Here is a 21723-nt window from a genome sequence, read left to right as displayed (position 1 = left end):
ACCCCCTGTCAATCATTTTTAAGTCCCATCCCATGTCAATCATTTTTGAAGTCCCACCCCTGTCAATCATTTTTTAAATAATTTTTTGAAGTCTCACCCCGTCAATTGTTTTTAAAGTCCCACCCCCTGTGAATCATTTTTAAAGTCCCACCCCCTGTGAATCATTTTTGAAGTCCCACCCCCTGTGAATCATTTTTGAAGTCCTACCCCCTGTGAATCATTTTTGAAGTCCCACCCCCTGTGAATCATTTTTGAAGTCCCACCCCCTGTGAATCATTTTTGAAGTCCCACCCCCTGTGAATCATTTTTGAAGTCCCACCCCCTGTGAATAATTTTTGAAGATCCACCCCATCAGTCATCTTGAAGTCCCACCCCCTGTCAGTCATCTGCCTTCAATCAATGTCAGATGCCATAGTTCATGGGCAGATGGAAGAAGTTCTGCTATGAAGGGTGAGGAGCAACCAAATCTGGCAAAAAAAAGAAGGCAAGAAACTTTTAATTGAAAAGACGTCAGTTTACTTTAGCTTCCTACATGCAGTTCGCAGGACATCACTGTAATAGCTCTTTATATATCTGCATATATTCAAGTGGCAGCAGCTTCAAGTCAAACAAATTTTGCTTGTAAAGACAAAAGCGCGAGAACTCTCCATAGAGAGCAAATGCAACAATGGTACCGCCATGGGGGGCGCATGTGGCCAGATCCTCCCATTGGTTTTGGAATAATAACAGATTTTAAGACTGATACTTTTATACTCTGCATATGTTTAGTATTAGATTCTGCTTCTTTATACTTTATATATCACACATCTTTTTGTGTCGTTTTCCTTTAAATATTCAAAATTGTCATTCCAGTAAACAAACCCTGAAATTCTAAAATACGATTTAAAGGGGAATTCCACTTTTAAAAAAAAGTCTTGTGATGTCATCATAACATCATTGGTGGGAGTGTTGTGACTCCATTAATGTTCATAATAAAGGGATTGTGGTGTTCTAAAATTTCTAAAGTACTCATCGGAATAAAACAAAAACAAAACAATTTGTTCTGTAAAGCGGTTGACTTTTTCTTTAATGAAAATGCATGTATTTAGTTTAAAAAAACATTAAAAATGCTGCACCATTTGACTTTTACAGGCTCTTCGTTTCTGTGCACATTCAATTTTGATGTGTTCTGTGATCAGGAGCTCAGAAAAAGACATAAAAGAGTTACAAGCTTCACATTGAGCTCACTGATGGATTCTCAGTTAACTCATTCTACAGCAGGCAATAACAGTGCATCATAAAGGCTAGAGAAGGCTAATTTTAATTAAATCCAATTTCAATAATATTTTTTCAGCCCCATTTTTGCATTCCAGTAAAAAAAAGTCGATAATCCCTTTAAGCATGAATTTTAAGATATAATTTCTTTCTGAAAAAATTCCAAGATCTCTCCAGTCTGTTAATTGTGCTATTCAAAGATTTAATATATTTTTGGGAAACAATAAATTAAAATTAAAAAAAAAATAAAAAAAATCACTGCCATTACTGGTCCAGCTTTCCCAGAGTCCTGATTGGCTATTGTATACATAAACTAGTGATATTTTGTCATTGCTACTATTAGGGACTCTAGGACAGCTGGTTGACAACATCCATCTAAACAGTAATGGTGTTCCTGTTAACTACCGCTTAACTTTCCAAGTAACGGATCAAACAAATTAAAACATTTTAATGACTTAACAGATGAGGGGAACTTAAAGGGGTTGTTTATTTATTTTTTTTTAAACCTCATTTTCCTGTAAGGGATCACAAAAATCAAGTTGATCACAGGTTATCCCATCTCTGAAATCCCTAGTGATCAGTGTATTCAGATCAAGTGTTCAATTTCCCTGCAGTGACACCACAGGATAAATGAAGTATTACATGGGTTGGGTCCTCCAGGCATAAAAATGCTTTTTTTATTTTATTTTTTTTCCTTTGCTCAGCTCATTGATAAGAATCCAGAATAAGAGACCCCTTTAATAGATTAACAACCCCTTTAAGAACATAAAGGAATTATTTTTGTTACATAATTTTGTACAAATATTTTTTTTCCACCAGCAGAAGTGCTTACCACCCAGTTACTCCATTATTATTGACTAGGAAATACAATTTTTTTTTGGGGGGGGTGTCGGTTCGTTTGGCTTCAAGTTTGCCGCACCAGAATTATTTAATAGACGGTGAGAAAAGTGAAATGGTCACCTCGGTTCGATTTATGAGTGCAAATAATATGTATATGTGCTAAACACGTCCACTATATTGCAGTTATCCACTAGGTCACAGCATACAGAATCAAAGGTTTGCATTCGTAAGGAATGTATCCAAGGTTACAGCACCACAGTAATACAGTTCATAATCACACACCCTGAATTATTATTACTTTTTTTTGTTTTCCACAAGATAAAGATTTCATTTGTTTTAAAAGTTACTATCACATGCAAAGCATTCCAGTCCAGAGCAATGCAAAATATGAGGTAATAGGAGTTATGTATATTTATAGATATCCATATATAAAAAAAATTAGTATTGTCTCTAAATAAATAAATTATAATTAAAAAGGCCAAAACAACTATAAAAATAATTAAATAAGAATTCACAAAAAAGTCTACAAGTTAGTCATAAATTATGATTGTTAAATATAAGGCATTGAAACTCACAAAACCCTGTAAACTATCAACAGTTGATTCCTACAGACTCGGAAAAAAATCGTTCTACAGTGTCGTATTCTCACGAGATATTAAACACATGAAACCCTATACACCAATACGATCTGCGACATTACGCTTTACTGGTAAGGGTTTCATACACACATATATACTTCCATTAAAAACTTGGTGCTTTTCCTTTCCTTTTTTTTCTGTTTGATTTTTTTTTTTTTAATAGAAAAAATGTGCTTGTTCATTAGGCGATAATGTAATACTTTTTCCATCCTGATACACTCTGATGGGCTTTTTTATACCATGCACTGATTGTTCCAGGCTCAAGGGGGGTCCATAATGAAGACCCTTTATGTAATAGACCCTTCTTCATGTCTCTGGTTTATGGTTTGCTCTGCTTATGCTGAAAGGGGTTGGGTCTGCCCCCATGGCCATCCCACTGCATGGCCTGGCTTAGCACCCCATGGCGTTCCCACTTCATGCCCTGCAAATCTCTCTTGAGATTGAAAATAGGTAGCCATAAAGATGAACATTCCAAACCTATGCATATTTGAAATTTGGGATTTTCATGAAGCAAAGCTGTTTGCTGAAATTTCAGCATATTCTTCCAGCATGATTGAATATTTGAACTGAATTGCTAGCACAGATCTGTCATTGCAGGATATTTCATTTGTTAATGAAACTTGCCCTACCAAGACTCAGGACGCCCTTAGGTTCCAGATATTCTGACCTATGGACAGTTTCCCATGGAGTTGACTGGTCATTTGTTTGACGTCCATAATATGCTTCAGTGCACCTCAATGCAAGAACAAGTCTGAGAGTCTCAATCTCCTGAACATGGCATGTACCTGCTGAGAAGCATGATCTCTTGAGCTATGGCATGTCATACTTCATTAACAAATGCGGTTGCCAGGCCATGACAGATGGTATTTTAGTAGCTGAGTAAAAGAAAAAATTCAAGTCTGTCCAATATAGACATTAAGTAAAGAAGCTGGGTTGGAAAATGTTATTTCTGTGATAATAATTGATTTAATGGATAATTTTTGGACCTTTTGGACAATTCATCTTTATGGCTATGGCCACCATAATTTGTGCTCTTAAATGAAGACTGTAAACAGTTGGTAAAGCCATAGAGGTAAAGACTTTTGGGCTACTAAGGTATTAATAATGTAGTATGATATTACCCCAAAAAAGTTTTTTAATGATAGAGTGAAGGCCAAGGAGTCTTATGGCACAAAAAGAGTTATGGGGGGGGTCAAAATTAACCCAGTATTTAATAAGGCCTTTTCACAATAAAATCTAAACTTTTTATGTAACCACATAATGAATACAATTGTTGAAAATTGTTTGAATTTCCCCCAAAATTTTTGGAACCTATGTGTAATTTAATACTTAGCTATGGCATGTGACATAGGTTGTACAAGAGTTGTAAAAAATGAAAAAAATATTATTTCACTAATCCTTGCAGGCATAATTTGGCATTATAGTATAATAAGACCCACTGTAATTACTGTCATAATGATTTTTTTTTCTATTGAGACGGCATGATGAGGTTAAGGATTAATTTAGGGTCTCGAGTGTGAATTTCTATCAAAGGCCCTCAAAAATTACGAACGAAACGTACTCCGGACTCTAAAAAATGGAGAAAATGGTCTATACGGAATTAATTTTTCTAAGCCCTGCAAAAGCAGAGTAAACCATTGTCATAGTGGGAGAAGTATATTTTGCCCTTTATACAACCCTTTGTAAACATAAGAAGTGTAATAAATACATTACGTAAAAGAAAAGAACAAACTAAAGGCTACGACTTTCCTCCGTTTGACTGTAAACAGTTTTTTTTTTTTCTGTAGCCTCTTATTTTGGAAGTTTTGGGAAATTTCACACGAATCAACCATAAATGGCTCACCCAAGCACCAAAAAAAAAATAAAAAAATAAAAAAAATAATAATAATAAAAATACAAACAAAATATATATATAAATAAAAAAAAAAATTATAAAATAATATTTGGTGCAAAATTAGGCTAATAGCAACATGTCCACCACAAGATGACTAGGGCATCAAACACAGAACATTTTTTTTTTAAATAAGCAAACATGCTCCAGATGCCGTCCACATAAATACTGTAGCTAAGTACCCCTACTTGATTCTACTTATTAGAGAGGTATATATACAATCCTTTGAAGTGCAGGATTGGCAAGCCAGACTACCACACTAGTACCTCCAAGAGCTAGTCTCCATCTCCAGCAGTCGCCCTCTTTGGCTCTAGGAAGGCCAGCTTCCAATGCAACGGGGCATTATGGCTGTTAAGATCCTCTGGTAATTGTTGCATGCCTGCAGTTCGTCGACAGAATAATGTGCTTGCAGGCGGTCCTCTAAAACAAATGGCTCAGAAGGCAAAGTTTTTCTGCAGGCAATGGCCACGTGACCTGATAAGGAACATGGGATCCTGACGGGAAAAAAACAAAAAAAAGTCCTCGTTTTCTCAACTGTCTTCTCCCAGTTGCGTTTCAATGTCCACTCTGCAGATCGGACACTTCTTACTGGTGGCCAACCACTGGTCAACGCAGACTTGGTGGAACAGGTGCATGCAGGGTAACCTCCTGATAGGGCACAAAAAAAATAGTAGATTAACCATAGCCTTAAACAATAAAATATTCTGCAATTGACCTGCTGTTTCTTTAACTGCTGAAGAATGAGTTAACTGAGAATCTGTCAGTGAGCTCATTGAGTGAGAGTGGGTAACTTTTATTTGTCCTTTTCTGAGCACCTTTTAGTTTATTTAGGGCCAAAAATGTGGTGCAACTAAGACTAGTATAAAGAAAAATTGGCCTCAAGCCTCAACATATGATTAGCGAATTATGATGAAATTTAAAGGGTATGGACACCTTCTAGGACTTTTTTTTACTTAGAATGTTTGCTTAAAATGTAGGTATTTTGGGCTAAACATAATTTTTGCAATTGGGTTTCACTGTACATTTTCCAGTATTTGGATTCTACAGGCTCTTTCTTCAGTTGCTTCAGAATGAGTTAACTGAGAACCTGTCAGTGAGCTCACTGAGGAAGAGTTTGCAACTTTTTTATCCGTCTTTTTCTGAGATTCTTTCTATTTAGGGCTAAAAATGGGACAGAATTAAGCCTAGTATAACATACAACAGACCACAAGCCTTAATATATGATTCTTTAAAGAGGATATCTGGAACTTTAGAAAAAAAAAAGGTCTGTAGCTGCTAACAGAGACAACTACCTATGTGTTGTTCCCGGCGCTGGTCATTGACCACTCCTGTCAGAGATTCAGCTGCTCCCTGTCAACAGAGCAGCAGTTTGTCTTCCTGTTGACAGGGCGGGACTGCTGGTGTCATGCTGATTGACAGCCGAATTTAACTGCTGTTCCAGCGTTCTAGCAGTGCTAATCTAGGGACACAAGGCTTCATAGCAACCTTCCAGAATCTGTCTTAAATTCGCCTTTTATTCATATGCAAGTTAGCTCTGCTAGTGCACTGGTGGGCGAGTCTGTGCACTTGCAGTCCTCGGCACCTCTTCACTTCTTCCTTCCGGCACCACCTCCCTCTTTTTAATTGAGAGTGGAAGCTTCTGATGCACTAAATCACCTCTGCTCTCCACTGTCAATTAAGAAGTGGAGCTGGGGAGAAGTGAAGAGGAGCCGAGGACTGCAAGTGCACAGACTCGCCCACCAGTGCACTTGCAGAGCTCATAGGACGACGACAAGTTTCAGAAAGCGAGAGCACGGCGAAACAGGTATCCCCGGAAATGTTTTACAATGCCATTCCTGCAGTATCTCTGTTTAAAGTATGTCAAAATATAACTTATAAAAGAGACAACCCCTTTAATAATAAGCTAGTTAAAGCTTATGACATACAGGAAAGCAGAGCTGGTTACTTAGGAAGCCACAGATAATGCCTTATCCTAGGAACTAAGGCTAAACAATTACATTTCCTAATATTTCAATGGAAAATAATCCTGAGGGGGGGTGTTTATTTCTGAATGAGGGTGGAGCTTGAAGGCTTATGAGGTGTGGCATTTGACCAATCACATTCATGGTTGCTGAACAGTGTATGTTAGGTCCTGTAATCAGCCAATCAGTGGTCAGCATGTAGAAGAAGCAGCTAAAGTATGTTTTCTAAAATGAGAATGGAACCATTTTGATTACAAGCAACAGAAAATTTGGCAGAAAGTAACGCACCGTATCACAAACTATATATTTTTTTAGCACTTTTAAATATCTTATTATCAAAAGATACGAAAAAAACAGAGGGCATTTTTTTCAGTCGACTCCCCCTTTAAGAACAAGCTTTGCTTTGAGCACAATGTTGTATAAAGTGGAGACTGAAAAAGACGAATCACCTCACGTCCTCTCCGTCTTCAAGCATCGACAGGCAGATTGTGCACTTTTCATCCGTATCTGTCTCCTCCTCGTCTTCTTTTGTGTCTTTGCCATCGTGTGGGATTCTCTGTGGGGCAATAAGGAAAAATGTGTCATGAAAGAGCTCTGAAATAATGAAATGATGAGAAAAAAAGTTATGAGAATTGGACGATGTCAACAATGTCCGGAAATGCTGCAGATTTTCAGTGTGGACTTGCTGACTCTTTTTTACACGGTAAAAATTCACTTTTGTTCTAAATTTTTTAAATCTTCATCTTGTCAATTAATGTAGCGGATGTTTTCAGTAAAATTTTCTCTTTTTTTATGATGTATGGGGGAAAATTCACAGTAAAATGTGAAGTTTACACGGCTCTCGAACTGCACTCTGCGTGACCCGGCGGCTTTGAACTGCAGTTGCCTTACTGATGTCACCACTCATCACAGCCACAGGGCTCCGTGAAGCGAAGGGTGAGACCGAAAGTGCCCGCTGCTCCAGTCTATGGAGCTTTGATGTCTGAATGGGGCTCCATACGCTGGAAGACTGAGTCGGGGATCATCACAGGAACGCCATGTGGACTACAACGAACCGGCGTAGTTGTTTTTCTTTAATAAATTGTTTTTTTTGTGTGTGTTTATTTCTTGTGACTACTGGGTTAGTAATGGGGGTGTCTGACAGATACCTCTCCATTGCTAACATCAACCCCAAAACCTCATTAGCCCAATTGTCCCAGCACCAGGTTAATCGTCAATAGCTGAGGCTAAGCGCCAGAATTGGTGTATCTAGTGTGAGGCGTCATTTTTGGGGTGGCTGTGGGCTGTTATTTTTAGGCTGGGAAAGGACAGATAACCATGGATCTTCCAAGCCTGATAATATCAGCTCACAGCTGTCTGCTTTGGCTTTGCTCGTAACCAAAAATGGGGAGGACCTCACATCATTTCTTTATGGTCCCTCACCATTTTTCATAACCAGCAAGGGCAAAGCAGACAGCCGTCAGCTAATATTATCAGACAGAGAAGGTCCATGGTTATCTTGCTCTTCCCAGCCTATTAATATCAGCCCCCAGCTGTCTGATTTCCCTCAGCTGGTTATTAAAAAATGTGGTGTACCCCACATCATTTTTAAAATCTATTTATTTATTACGTTAAAAGGAATCTGTCAGTTGATTTCTTTTGTACTACACTAATGATATCCTGAAATAGGGTTTGGGCAGCCCTTTCAAGATATGCAACTTTTATTGCACTCACTTCTCCAGTTTTCTTAGTGTCAGCACTGGAGAAGTGAAAGCCTCGCGCTGCCCAGTTAAGCAGATGGAAATTCAAAATGAATATTCACTGCTCTCCACACCCACTTCTTGGTGACAGGTGAGTGATAGTAAAAATCCTCTCAGGTGCCGAGAGGTTGGAGTGAGGAAAGTGTGTCGAGCATCGCGTCACCAAGTCTTCGAAAAGACCCGATGAAACGATGGGGCCGGCCAATCACAATAATGCCAGTAGCCAACATGGCTACAGCACAACTGTGTATGGCGGGCAATACCTGCATGTTTACTGTCTGTCAGAAAACATGCGGGATGGGGATTCTAGCATGGCGCTCGAGCACTCATAATAGTCGATCAAATATCGGGTAGTGCCGAGCACGCTCGCTCATCACTAATACCGATCTCTAATCTGCACCATTTGAAAAAATGTATGTCATGTCAGCAAAAAAAAAAAAGATAATATCCCTTATTAGATGATAATAAAGTAAATTATGACATCTCTAATGGTCGTTAAAGGGAATCTGCCAGCACCATCCATCCTCCCATGCCATTTATATGGGCATGCAGGTCAAAGGAAGCTGAATAAAATGATACCTTGTTATCTGTGATCTGATATTTTATTCCAGAGAATTCCTAGAAATCCTTATATTTCTTAATATGTAAATGAACTGTTAAGATCTATGGGACGAACATAGATCTTGCTGAGAATCTGCCTCCAGACCTTATTTTAAATGAAAGGGAGAGTTACCAGTGTGAGACATGCAATAACTGACAGATCTACATGTCTCACACTGGTAACTCCCCCTTTCCTTTACAATAATCTCTGGAGGCAGATTCTTGGGGAGATCTATGTCCGGCCCATAAGTCTTAACAGCTCATTTACATATTAAGAAAAACAATGATTTCTCTGAAATAGACATCAGATTGTAGATATCAAGGTATCATTTTATTGAGCTTCCTTTACATGCCTATATAGATGGCTTAGGAGGGTTAGTCCTACTGACAGATTCCCTTTAAATACCTTTCCTTCTGCATTTGTAGGGATATGGATGTCATAGAGGATAGTCTTCAGTTTATGATGTCTCTCTATAAGTAACATACACTTTCAAACACACTGGGAGACCTGGAATATCCATCTAATGCACTGTCGCTCTTTCTACATTTCTTGTGGCTGCTACTTAGCAATTGTTCAGCTTATAGTAACTATATCATCATAATCATGATTGTCTCTGCAATGAAGCATCTCCTGGATAATGATTATACAATTATAGTCAATGGCGGGTAACCATGTACACTCCTCAACATTGAAAGTGCAACACCAAGAAGGAAAAGTGGTGGAATTGTAAAAATCACAAGATGAGTTTTACAGTCATGTTACTGATCTGCAAGTTTTCGAAACATCTCGATTTCTTCAGTCTAGAATATTAGCAACACATGCAGAAATCCCGGCACTTACAGCCTTGGCTGCTATCACTGAGGATATTAATGGTCATTTGGGAAGGTTCTGCCGCTGAATGCACTTGGGAAAATCATCAAGATCCGCTGCTGGCAGCTTCTGTGTAATTGCAACATGCAGACTGGCATTCAAGTGTTGAAAAAATGGCTTCTGGGGCACTATGGAGAAATGGCTGCACAACTGGAACCATGACCAAAGCAATGTAACGCTGAGCTGGTAGTGCACTTGGAGTGAAGACAATAGTCCGTCATGATGTTCCTTTGTGAGGGCTTCTCCATCGCGTGGTCCATGTGGTCTAGATAGTTTCAAATTATGGTTTGTAGAGACCCATTCTGTACTGCAAATAAAATTAGACATCACCCACTAAGCCTAAGGAATCACTCAATGTCTGCAAAAGGAGGTGTTTGCACCTCGTTGGGCTACAAGCCAGACGTCCGGCTACCGGTGTCCATTGACCTCACATTACCGCTGTCAAAGCCTATCGTGGTGCAGAGCAAGACGATACTGGGGTTTGGAATGGAGGTCTGTCCTCTTCAGGGATAAGTCCTGCTTTTTCCTTGGATGCAATGATAGCTTGATCTGGAGGTAAGTTGGGCAATGCCATGAAGAGCCCTTCACGAGGGAATGTAAAGGTGTACCAGTAGCCGCTTTTCAACACGGCAACGTCAGACTGCATATTGCTCATGTTACAGTGAGCAGCCTGTGCGGCCTAAATGTGCTCCCATTATCTGCAACGTCTTCGGACTTGTCTCCCATTGTGCACATCTAGAACAGAATTGATCGACAATTGCAAAAGAGCTGCCAACATTGGATCTTGATGATTTTTGTGTCCAAGTGGTGGAGCATCCCTCAGATGACCATTCAGTGACAGCTGCCGAGTGCGGGGATTTCTGCATGTGGTGCAGTAACATGTCTACCCTTCCTGTGATTTCCATAACTACAATTTCAATGTTGAGGAATTGGAGTAAAAACTCTTGACTAGATGCTTTTGAAATGAGTCGTGTCTCTTACCTTCTTGTACTTGTGAGGAAACGTGCACCGTTCGATGATGTTCTGCACGGCTCCTCGTGTCACATTTCCCAGTCTGTCTTCTAGTTGTAGCAGTTCCTTTAGTCAGAGAGACACAACAATCAGCCATATGTTCCTATTGCTACCCCGAGATCACATACTTATGTGTCTAACATTGAAAATTTCATGAAAAAAATGGACACCAAACAAGATGGAAAACGATCCCTCTAACTTCCAGCGGCCGTAGACTCGCATTGTCCATAAACACTCGATCTGTCGGGATCCTCTGGTTCAACAGGACACAAAACTGAGACAGTCTCGTATTTTGCTTTCCCGGTGAAAAAAACGGATCCTGGCAGAAACTTTTCCAACAGAGACAATCAGATAGTTTCGAGATAAAAACCTTAATATGATTTTGAAAAAAACTAAATAAATGATTTGGATGGATAGAGAAATTTGATGTGAACCGAGCCTTTTAAATATCTCAAGGATTCTTATAAATGTGTCCAAAAAAATGTTTTTTTCTCCTTGTCTTTCTGCAATAAGAGCCCAGAAACCGTAAAAGGAGCGCCAAACATTCTTAGCTATAGCTAACGTAAGTTGGTACGCACGCAGAGTCTTTTTACTGAGTTTCCGAAGCAGAAAATGAGTGGAAAGGCAAAGTTTTTTTTAGAAGTTTTGAGATTAAGGTTTCCACTCCCCCACACCTTACCAAGCTCAGTGTGCACATGCCCTTTACAATACCTCTAAATTTGTCCCAATAGAATAATAAAACATTTTCCCTTCTCTTCACAAAACAATATCACTCAGTAAAGGTTTCTGCTAAATGTATCCCAGCAGAAAAACTGGCTTCCCTCCTTCTCTTTCTAGAGTAAGAGTCCAGAAATAATAAAAGGAGAGCTAAGCGTGGTGTGAACCTGGACTTAGAAATAGTTAAGGGTATATACACACAGAGTTTTCAGAGCAGAAACTCTACTTTTTTGAGTAGTTTTGAGAATTAAAGGAGAAATTGGAGAGTTACTGCTCCGTTTCCACCCAGTTTCTGCTCAAAAAATCTCTGCACACACATAACCTTTATAATACTTCTAAATTAGTCCCAAGAGAAATAAAGAAACATTTCCCACTCTTCTCCTGTCAAAACAATTTCAATCTGTAATGGAATAATCAAAGGTTTCCTCTAAATAGGAAAAATAATTTCCCTCCTCCATGCAAAACCTTTTCATTATGTAAGACAACTGTCTGTAGCAGAATCTCTCTGACAGCTGTTTTTGCACTCTCCGACACAGCTGTTTTTGCATTATCCGACACAGCTGTTTTTGCACTCTCTGACACAGCTGTTTTTGCACTCCCCAACACAGCTGTTTTTGCACTCCCCAACACAGCTGTTTTTGCACTATCCGATACAGCTGTTTTTGCACTCCCAACACAGCTGTTTTTGCACTATCCGATACAGCTGTTTTTGCACTCCCCAACACAGCTGTTTTTGCACTCTCTGACACAGCTGTTTTTGCACTCCCCAACACAGCTGTTTTTGCACTCCTCGATACAGCTGTTTTTGCACTCTCCGCCACAGCTGTTTTGCATTATCCGACACAGCTGTTTTTGCACTCTCTGACACAGCTGTTTTTGCACTCCCCAACACAGCTGTTTCTGCACTATCCGACACAGCTGTTTTTGCACTCCCCAACACAGCTGTTTCTGCACTATCCGAAACAGCTGTTTTTGCACTCCCCGACACTGCTGTTTTTGCACTCTCCGACAGCTGTTTTTGCCCTAACAGCCCAGAAATAGTAAAAGGATAGATATATATATATAAATTTAACCTTAGAAAAAGCCAAAAGGTTCCAAATAGAAAATTTTCTCTCCACAAACTGCAGTCTGTAGGGCAACTGTATGCAGTAACAGCCCCCCCCCAAGTTCCTCATGCGATAAAGGCCCTGATATATCAAAAGGATAGCCAAATGTGGTGTGAACCTAGCCTTAGAAATAGCTAAAGGAACCTTCTAAATATGTCCTAATAGACAATTTCCCTCCTTCCACTCACAAAACCATCTCCTTCTGTAAGACAACTGTCTGCCGCAGAAATCCTTTTTTGCAACAGGAGCCCAAAAATAGTAAAAGGAGTCAAACATAATTTGAACCAAACCATGGAAATAGTTAAAAGATGTGAGAAAATTATTTTCACAATTGATTTTGCAAAATATTATGGTGCAAAATTTCAGAATGTTGTCAGTAAGAAAAGAAAAATGTTTTAAAAAAATATAGCATATATATATATATATATATATATATATATATTAAGTTGGCCACCAGACAAGAGTTGGCCAAGTTTCTGTCTCCCACAAGAATCAGTAAACTCTCCTCCTAACATACTCTGTGCTGCTGGGCCGTCCTGGTGCTTCCATTGTTGTACCTAATCTGTAAAGTAGGAGTGTCTTGTGCCTCCTTTTCCTCCTACTCTGATTAGTAGCTTTCTGCCAATCAGGGCTGTGGGCGGGGTTATGCACAGCTCAGCATTCTGAGCTCTGCTGGATTTGCAGCAGAGAAAACAGGGATTGTATTAAAATGACAGCAAGCACACCAGCAAGTGGTACATCTCTGGAATCAGGGTCTCAGCTCCTACATTATACTGCTCTCAGATTAGGTAGCAAAAACTTGGTGACAGATTCCCTTTAAAGAGGTTGTTTCTATATGACGGTCTCTATCCATATAATTGGACATCACATGTAGGCATTTTCCTCCTTAATGAGAGCCGCTAAGACCCATTTAAAATGACCATTTGGCAGTAGAAATTCATGGCCAGCCGCAGCTTTCCGTTGCAATAAAAGCTGAATCCCCATGAGTCTCTGAAGCTGAAAAAAATGCTAAAAGTCTGACCTGGAAGATCAGATATATATAAAACTGAAAAATCAATATCTGAAAAGGCACATATATATATTAAATACCTATGCGTCATGTCAGAATGGACAGAGGGATAGCACAGTATAAGTCATACGTAACATTATTAGCCTCAATCCTGGAGCACAGTGTCCTCACCGACGCAGCTATTTTTATCACTATATTGAAAAAAACCCTTATATTAAAAAATGCAGGATTTTCTCATTTTCTCCTCTAAGCCTCCCTCTGCCAGCAGAGATGATATTGGTTTCATGGCTCAGAATAGTGGCCCAGAAGATTTAACATTTCATCATAAAGGTCGCGAGACAGTCAGAGCCGTCATACAGAGAGCAGAGGGGTCATACTGGGTGAGATAAGGAGTAAAACGCTCACATCACCCTCCATCTGTAGATAATAAATGGACATAAATGTCAGCAAATACATAGAGACCCTCATCTGTATACAGAGACCCCCAATCTATAGCACAATATCCCAGTCTATGCATAGAGACCCCTCACCTGTATACAGAGACCCCCAATCTATAGCACAATATCCCAGTCTATGCATAGAGACCCCTCACCTGTATACAGAGACCCCCAATCTATAGCACAATATCCCAGTCTATGCATAGAGACCCCTCACCTGTATACAGAGACCCCCAATCTATAGCACAATATCCCAGTCTATTCATAGAGACCCCTCACCTGTATACAGAGACCCCCAATCTATAGCACAATATCCCAGTCTATTCATAGAGACCCCTCACCTGTATACAGAGACCCCCAATCTATAGCACAATATCCCAGTCTATGCATAGAGACCCCTCACCTGTATACAGAGACCCCCAATCTATAGCACAATATCCCAGTCTATTCATAGAGACCCCTCACCTGTATACAGAGACCCCCAATCTATAGCACAATATCCCAGTCTATGCAGAGACCCCTCACCTGTATACAGAGACCCCCAATTTATAGCACAATATCCAAGTCTATGCATAGAGACCCTTCACCTGTATACAGAGACCCCCAATCTATAGCACAATATCCCAGTCTATTCATAGAGACCCCTCACCTGTATACAGAGACCCCCAATCTATAGCACAATATCCCAGTCTATGCATAGAGACCCCTCACCTGTATACAGAGACCCCCCAATCTATAGCACAATATCCCAGTCTATTCATAGAGACCCCTCACCTGTATACAGAGACCCCAATCTATAGCACAATATCCCAGTCTATTCATAGAGACCCCTCACCTGTATACAGAGACCCCCAATTTATAGCACAATATCCCAGTCTATTCATAGAGACCCCTCACCTGTATACAGAGACCCCCAATCTATAGCACAATATCCCAGTCTATGCATAGAGACCCCTCACCTGTATACAGAGACCCCCAATTTATAGCACAATATCCCAGTCTATTCATAGAGACCCCTCACCTGTATACAGAGACCCCCAATCTATAGCACAATATCCAAGTCTATTCATAGAGACCCCTCACCTGTATACAGAGACCCCCAATCTATAGCACAATATCCCAGTCTATGCATAGAGACCCCTCACCTGTATACAGAGACCCCCAATCTATAGCACAATATCCCAGTCTATTCATAGAGACCCCTCACCTGTATACAGAGACCCCCAATCTATAGCACAATATCCCAGTCTATTCATAGAGACCCCTCACCTGTATACAGAGACCCCCAATCTATAGCACAATATCCAAGTCTATTCATAGAGACCCCTCACCTGTATACAGAGACCCCCAATCTATAGCACAATATCCCAGTCTATGCATAGAGACCCCTCACCTGTATACAGAGACCCCCAATCTATAGCACAATATCCCAGTCTATGCATAGAGACCCCTCACCTGTATACAGAGACCCCCAATTTATAGCACAATATCCCAGTCTATTCATAGAGACCCCTCACCTGTATACAGAGACCCCCAATCTATAGCACAATATCCCAGTCTATGCATAGAGACCCCTCACCTGTATACAGAGACCCCCAATCTATAGCACAATATCCCAGTCTATGCATAGAGACCCCTCACCTGTATACAGAGACCCCCAATCTATAGCACAATATCCCAGTCTATGCATAGAGACCCCTCACCTGTATACAGAGACCCCCAATTTATAGCACAATATCCCAGTCTATTCATAGAGACCCCTCACCTGTATACAGAGACCCCCAATCTATAGCACAATATCCCAGTCTATGCATAGAGACCCCTCACCTGTATACAGAGACCCCCAATCTATAGCACAATATCCCAGTCTATGCATAGAGACCCCTCACCTGTATACAGAGACCCCCAATCTATAGCACAATATCCCAGTCTATGCATAGAGACCCCTCACCTGTATACAGAGACCCCCAATTTATAGCACAATATCCCAGTCTATTCATAGAGACCCCTCACCTGTATACAGAGACCCCCAATCTATAGCACAATATCCCAGTCTATGCATAGAGACCCCTCACCTGTATACAGAGACCCCCAATTTATAGCACAATATCCCAGTCTATTCATAGAGACCCCTCACCTGTATACAGAGACCCCCAATCTACAGCACAATATCCCAGTCTATGCATAGAGACCCCTCACCTGTATACAGAGACCCCCAATCTATAGCACAATATCCCAGTCTATGCATAGAGACCCCTCACCTGTATACAGAGACCCCCAATCTATAGCACAATATCCCAGTCTATGCATAGAGACCCCTCACCTGTATACAGAGACCCCCAATTTATAGCACAATATACCAGTCTATTCATAGAGACCCCTCACCTGTATACAGAGACCCCCAATCTATAGCATAATATCCCAGTCTATGCATAGAGACCCCTCACCTGTATACAGAGACCCCCAATTTATAGCACAATATCCCAGTCTATTCATAGAGACCCCTCACCTGTATACAGAGACCCCCAATCTATAGCATAATATCCCAGTCTATTCATAGAGACCCCTCACCTGTACACAGAGACCCCCAATCTATAGCACAATATCCCAGTCTATGCATAGAGACCCCTCACCTGTATACAGAGACCCCCAATTTATAGCACAATATCCCAGTCTATTCATAGAGACCCCTCACCTGTATACAGAGACCCCCAATCTATAGCACAATATCCCAGTCTATGCATAGAGACCCCTCACCTGTATACAGAGACCCCCAATTTATAGCACAATATCCCAGTCTATGCATAGAGACCCCTCACCTGTATACAGAGACCCCCAATCTATAGCACAATATCCCAGTCTATGCATAGAGACCCCTCACCTGTATACAGAGACCCCCAATCTATAGCACAATATCCAAGTCTATTCATAGAGACCCCTCACCTGTATACAGAGACCCCCAATCTATAGCACAATATCCCAGTCTATGCATAGAGACCCCTCACCTGTATACAGAGACCCCCAATCTATATCACAATATCCCAGTCTATGCATAGAGACCCCTCACCTGTATACAGAGACCCCCAATTTATAGCACAATATCCCAGTCTATTCATAGAGACCCCTCACCTGTATACAGAGACCCCCAATCTATAGCACAATATCCCAGTCTATGCATAGAGACCCCTCACCTGTATACAGAGACCCCCAATCTACAGCACAATATCCCAGTCTATGCATAGATACCCCTCACCTGTATACAGAGACCCCCAATCTATGGCCCAATACCTCAGTCTATTATTCATAGAGACCTCTCACCTGTATACAGGGACCCCAAATCTATAGCACAATATCCCAGTCTATGCATAGAGACCCCTCACCTGTATACAGAGACCCCCAATCTATAGGACAATATCCCAGTCTATTCATAGAGACCCCTCACCTGTATACAGAGACCCCCAATCTATAGCACAATATCCCAGTCTATGCATAGAGACCCCTCACCTGTATACAGAGACCCCCCAATCTATAGCACAATATCCCAGTCTATTCATAGAGACCCCTCACCTGTATACAGAGACCCCCAATCTATAGCATAATATCCCAGTCTATTCATAGAGACCCCTCACCTGTATACAGAGACCCCCAATCTATAGCACAATATCCCAGTCTATGCATAGAGACCCCTCACCTGTATACAGAGACCCCCAATCTATAGCACAATATCCCAGTCTATGCATAGAGACCCCTCACCTGTATACAGAGACCCCCAATTTATAGCACAATATCCCAGTCTATTCATAGAGACCCCTCACCTGTATACAGAGACCCCCAATCTATAGCACAATATCCCAGTCTATGCATAGAGACCCCTCACCTGTATACAGAGACCCCCAATTTATAGCACAATATCCCAGTCTATTCATAGAGACCCCTCACCTGTATACAGGGACCCCCAATCTATAGCACAATATCCCAGTCTATTCATAGAGACCCCTCACCTGTATACAGAGACCCCCAATCTATAGCACAATATCCCAGTCTATGCATAGAGACCCCTCACCTGTATACAGAGACCCCCAATCTATAGCACAATATCCCAGTCTATGCATAGAGACCCCTCACCTGTATACAGAGACCCCCAATCTATAGCATAATATCCCAGTCTATTCATAGAGACCCCTCACCTGTATACAGAGACCCCCAATCTATAGCACAATATCCCAGTCTATGCATAGAGACCCCTCACCTGTATACAGAGACCCCCAATTTATAGCACAATATCCCAGTCTATTCATAGAGACCCCTCACCTGTATACAGAGACCCCCAATCTATAGCACAATATCCCAGTCTATGCATAGAGACCCCTCACCTGTATACAGAGACCCCCAATTTATAGCACAATATCCCAGTCTATGCATAGAGACCCCTCACCTGTATACAGAGACCCCCAATCTATAGCACAATATCCCAGTCTATGCATAGAGACCCCTCACCTGTATACAGAGACCCCCAATCTATAGCACAATATCCCAGTCTATGCATAGAGACCCCTCACCTGTATACAGAGACCCCCAATCTATAGCACAATATCCCAGTCTATGCATAGAGACCCCTCACCTGTATACAGAGACCCCCAATCTATATCACAATATCCCAGTCTATGCATTGAGACCCCTCACCTGTATACAGAGACCCCCAATTTATAGCACAATATCCCAGTCTATTCATAGAGACCCCTCACCTGTATACAGAGACCCCCAATCTATAGCACAATATCCCAGTCTATGCATAGAGACCCCTCACCTGTATACAGAGACCCCCAATCTATGGCCCAATACCTCATTCTATTATTCATAGAGACCTCTCACCTGTATACAGGGACCCCAAATCTATAGCACAATATCCCAGTCTATGCATAGAGACCCCTCACCTGTATACAGAGACCCCCAATCTATAGCACAATATCCAAGTCTATTCATAGAGACCCCTCACCTGTATACAGAGACCCCAATCTATAGCACAATATCCCAGTCTATGCATAGAGACCCCTCACCTGTATACAGAGACCCCCAATCTATATCACAATATCCCAGTCTATGCATTGAGACCCCTCACCTGTATACAGAGACCCCCAATTTATAGCACAATATCCCAGTCTATTCATAGAGACCCCTCACCTGTATACAGAGACCCCCAATCTATAGCACAATATCCCAGTCTATGCATAGAGACCCCTCACCTGTATACAGGGACCCCAAATCTATAGCACAATATCCCAGTCTATGCATAGAGACCCCTCACCTGTATACAGAGACCCCCAATCTATAGCACAATATCCCAGTCTATGCATAGAGACCCCTCACCTGTATACAGAGACCCCCCAATCTATAGCACAATATCCCAGTCTATTCATAGAGACCCCTCACCTGTATACAGAGACCCCCAATCTATAGCATAATATCCCAGTCTATTCATAGAGACCCCTCACCTGTATACAGAGACCCCCAATCTATAGCAAAATATCCCAGTCTATGCATAGAGACCCCTCACCTGTATACAGAGACCCCCAATCTATAGCACAATATCCCAGTCTATGCATAGAGACCCCTCACCTGTATACAGAGACCCCCAATTTATAGCACAATATCCCAGTCTATTCATAGAGACCCCTCACCTGTATACAGAGACCCCCAATCTATAGCACAATATCCCAGTCTATGCATAGAGACCCCTCACCTGTATACAGAGACCCCCAATCTATAGCACAATATCCCAGTCTATGCATAGAGACCCCTCATCTGTATACAGAGACCCCCAATCTATAGCACAATATCCCAGTCTATGCATAGAGACCCCTCATCTGTATACAGAGACCCGCAATCTATAGCACAATATCACAGTTCCCAGTCTATGCAGAGAGACCCCTCATCAGCACATCAGTGCCATCCAGAACTTAAATCACTCCAATAGGACACCAATATTTGTGTTGAGAGCTCTTTGTAACAAAATGAGAACATGGTCACACTTCAATAGTCACTGCTGCTTCAAGAAAATTTGTATAAATCATAAGTACAAGCAAAGGGAAGAAACCTTACATTATTTCTTATCACGGAAATTTGCCTGCTTTGTCTGCTAAACTCATCATTGATTCGGAAAAAAACTCCAGCTAATTATCTGTCTTGGTCCAAGCAAGACGGACTGACAGATCACTGAGGGATCAGATTACAGCTGCCCATCAAAGTCTAAGAAGAGGAGAGGTGGAAGAATGGCAGACTGAGAGAAAACAACAGATAATGCTGTATCTTTCTAGTAAGTGTTTTATCTCACTCAGACCTGGATTACATGTGCTACATAGAGACAGGGGAGCAGGAATCCCCCGTGTTTGTGTGTGCTGTGTATGGGAGACCTCATACCAGCTATTCTTCACCCACTAGTTTAGAGTCAACTGAGATTTAGAGATAGAAAAGAGGGGAAAACTGTAGGATACGAGTCACATATGGGCAGAAGTTACACACCCGACAGCTTATTCTGAAGAGCCACCTCAAACGGCAGGTACACGACAACGTCATGTAGAAACCGTGTACACAGAGGCCACAAGTCTGTACAGCTGTACATGGAGTTCATTGAAAAGGGCCAAAATCCCATTTGTCATCTTGAAATATGACTGTGTTCACACGTTGCATTTTTGCTGCGCTTTTTTATGCAAATTCTAAGCTGCTTTTTGCAGTGCCAGCAAAAGCTATGAGATTTCAGAAACGCACACATTGCTTTTTTTCATAACTAATCTGGAAAACTGCTATGTTTTTAAAAACTGCAGAATGTCACTTCTTTCAGCGTTTTTTTTACCCATAGAAAGCAACAAGTAAGTGCAAAAACAAGAGTCAAATGTATTGGATGAAAATGCAGCAAAACCCGTTTTTGTAAGCATCTTCTTTACTGCCAATAAAGCAGATTTGGACTCCAGAAAAGAAATGGAGCAAAAGCGCAACGTGTGGGCTTAGCCTTATAATTTGTCCAAGCGTAGCTTTTTTTTCTTGTGCGTTTTTTCTTCTTTGTCTTTTTTGTTGTTGTTTTTTTGTGTTTTTTTTCTTTGCGTGGTAACTGGTAACTGGTAATCCATCAAAAATATTATTCTGTAGGTCAAAAAATGCACCAGGTGAATGAGACTTTAGATGTATTACCAGTTCTGCTGTTTCTGTAAAATGCTGTAGTTTTTCGCAACTAAAAAACACAAAAAATCTGCATCAAAAACACTGCGTGTGAACAAGCTTTTATAGATGGTAAATAGTAGATGGGGCCCTATTTAAGGTTTTGCATGAGGATCCAGGAGCTTAAATGTATGTACAATTGTAAAAATTCTTTAATCAATACATTTTATAGTTCTCTTTTTTCCCCCTCAGTTGAAAAAAATGTCTAGTAAAAAAGGTCATAGAAAATGGAGAGGGAAGAGGGGTATGCGGCAGAAGCTTCTCAACAGGAGGAGAGGGGAAGCAAATCTGATTGGTCAGATGACCCAGCATAGGTCTGACATCACACTAAGGAAAACCCATACAGCAATCAAGAAGAGAGAACATGATATTAGAGAATCAAAGTGAATCGAATTCACTATGAATGTCTTAAAAAATTTGTATTCTATTTTGCTGGA

General features: G+C 40.9%; 1 protein-coding gene across 2 annotated transcripts in view; it reads right to left on the bottom strand.

The window, feature by feature from the left end:
* Window positions 1–305: 305 nt before the first annotated feature.
* ARK2C (arkadia (RNF111) C-terminal like ring finger ubiquitin ligase 2C) overlaps window positions 306–21723 on the bottom strand; it is a 138932-nt gene continuing 117514 nt past the window's right edge. For both annotated transcript variants that reach the window (XM_073589758.1, XM_073589759.1), the window contains 3 exons: window positions 10776–10871; window positions 7034–7140; window positions 306–5271 (listed from right to left, as the gene is read on the bottom strand). In XM_073589758.1, the coding sequence (XP_073445859.1) occupies window positions 5154–5271; window positions 7034–7140; window positions 10776–10871 (321 nt within the window). In that variant the 3' untranslated portion in view covers window positions 306–5153. The remainder of the gene's footprint in view (window positions 5272–7033; window positions 7141–10775; window positions 10872–21723) is intronic.

The sequence above is a fragment of the Dendrobates tinctorius genome, unplaced genomic scaffold, assembly GCF_039654945.1.
Source record: "Dendrobates tinctorius isolate UK_male_01 unplaced genomic scaffold, ASM3965494v1 ptg000113l, whole genome shotgun sequence".
Taxonomy (NCBI): domain Eukaryota; kingdom Metazoa; phylum Chordata; class Amphibia; order Anura; family Dendrobatidae; genus Dendrobates; species Dendrobates tinctorius.
The sequence above is the reverse complement of the archived record's forward strand: the minus strand, read 5'-3'. Positions and strand labels throughout refer to the sequence as shown.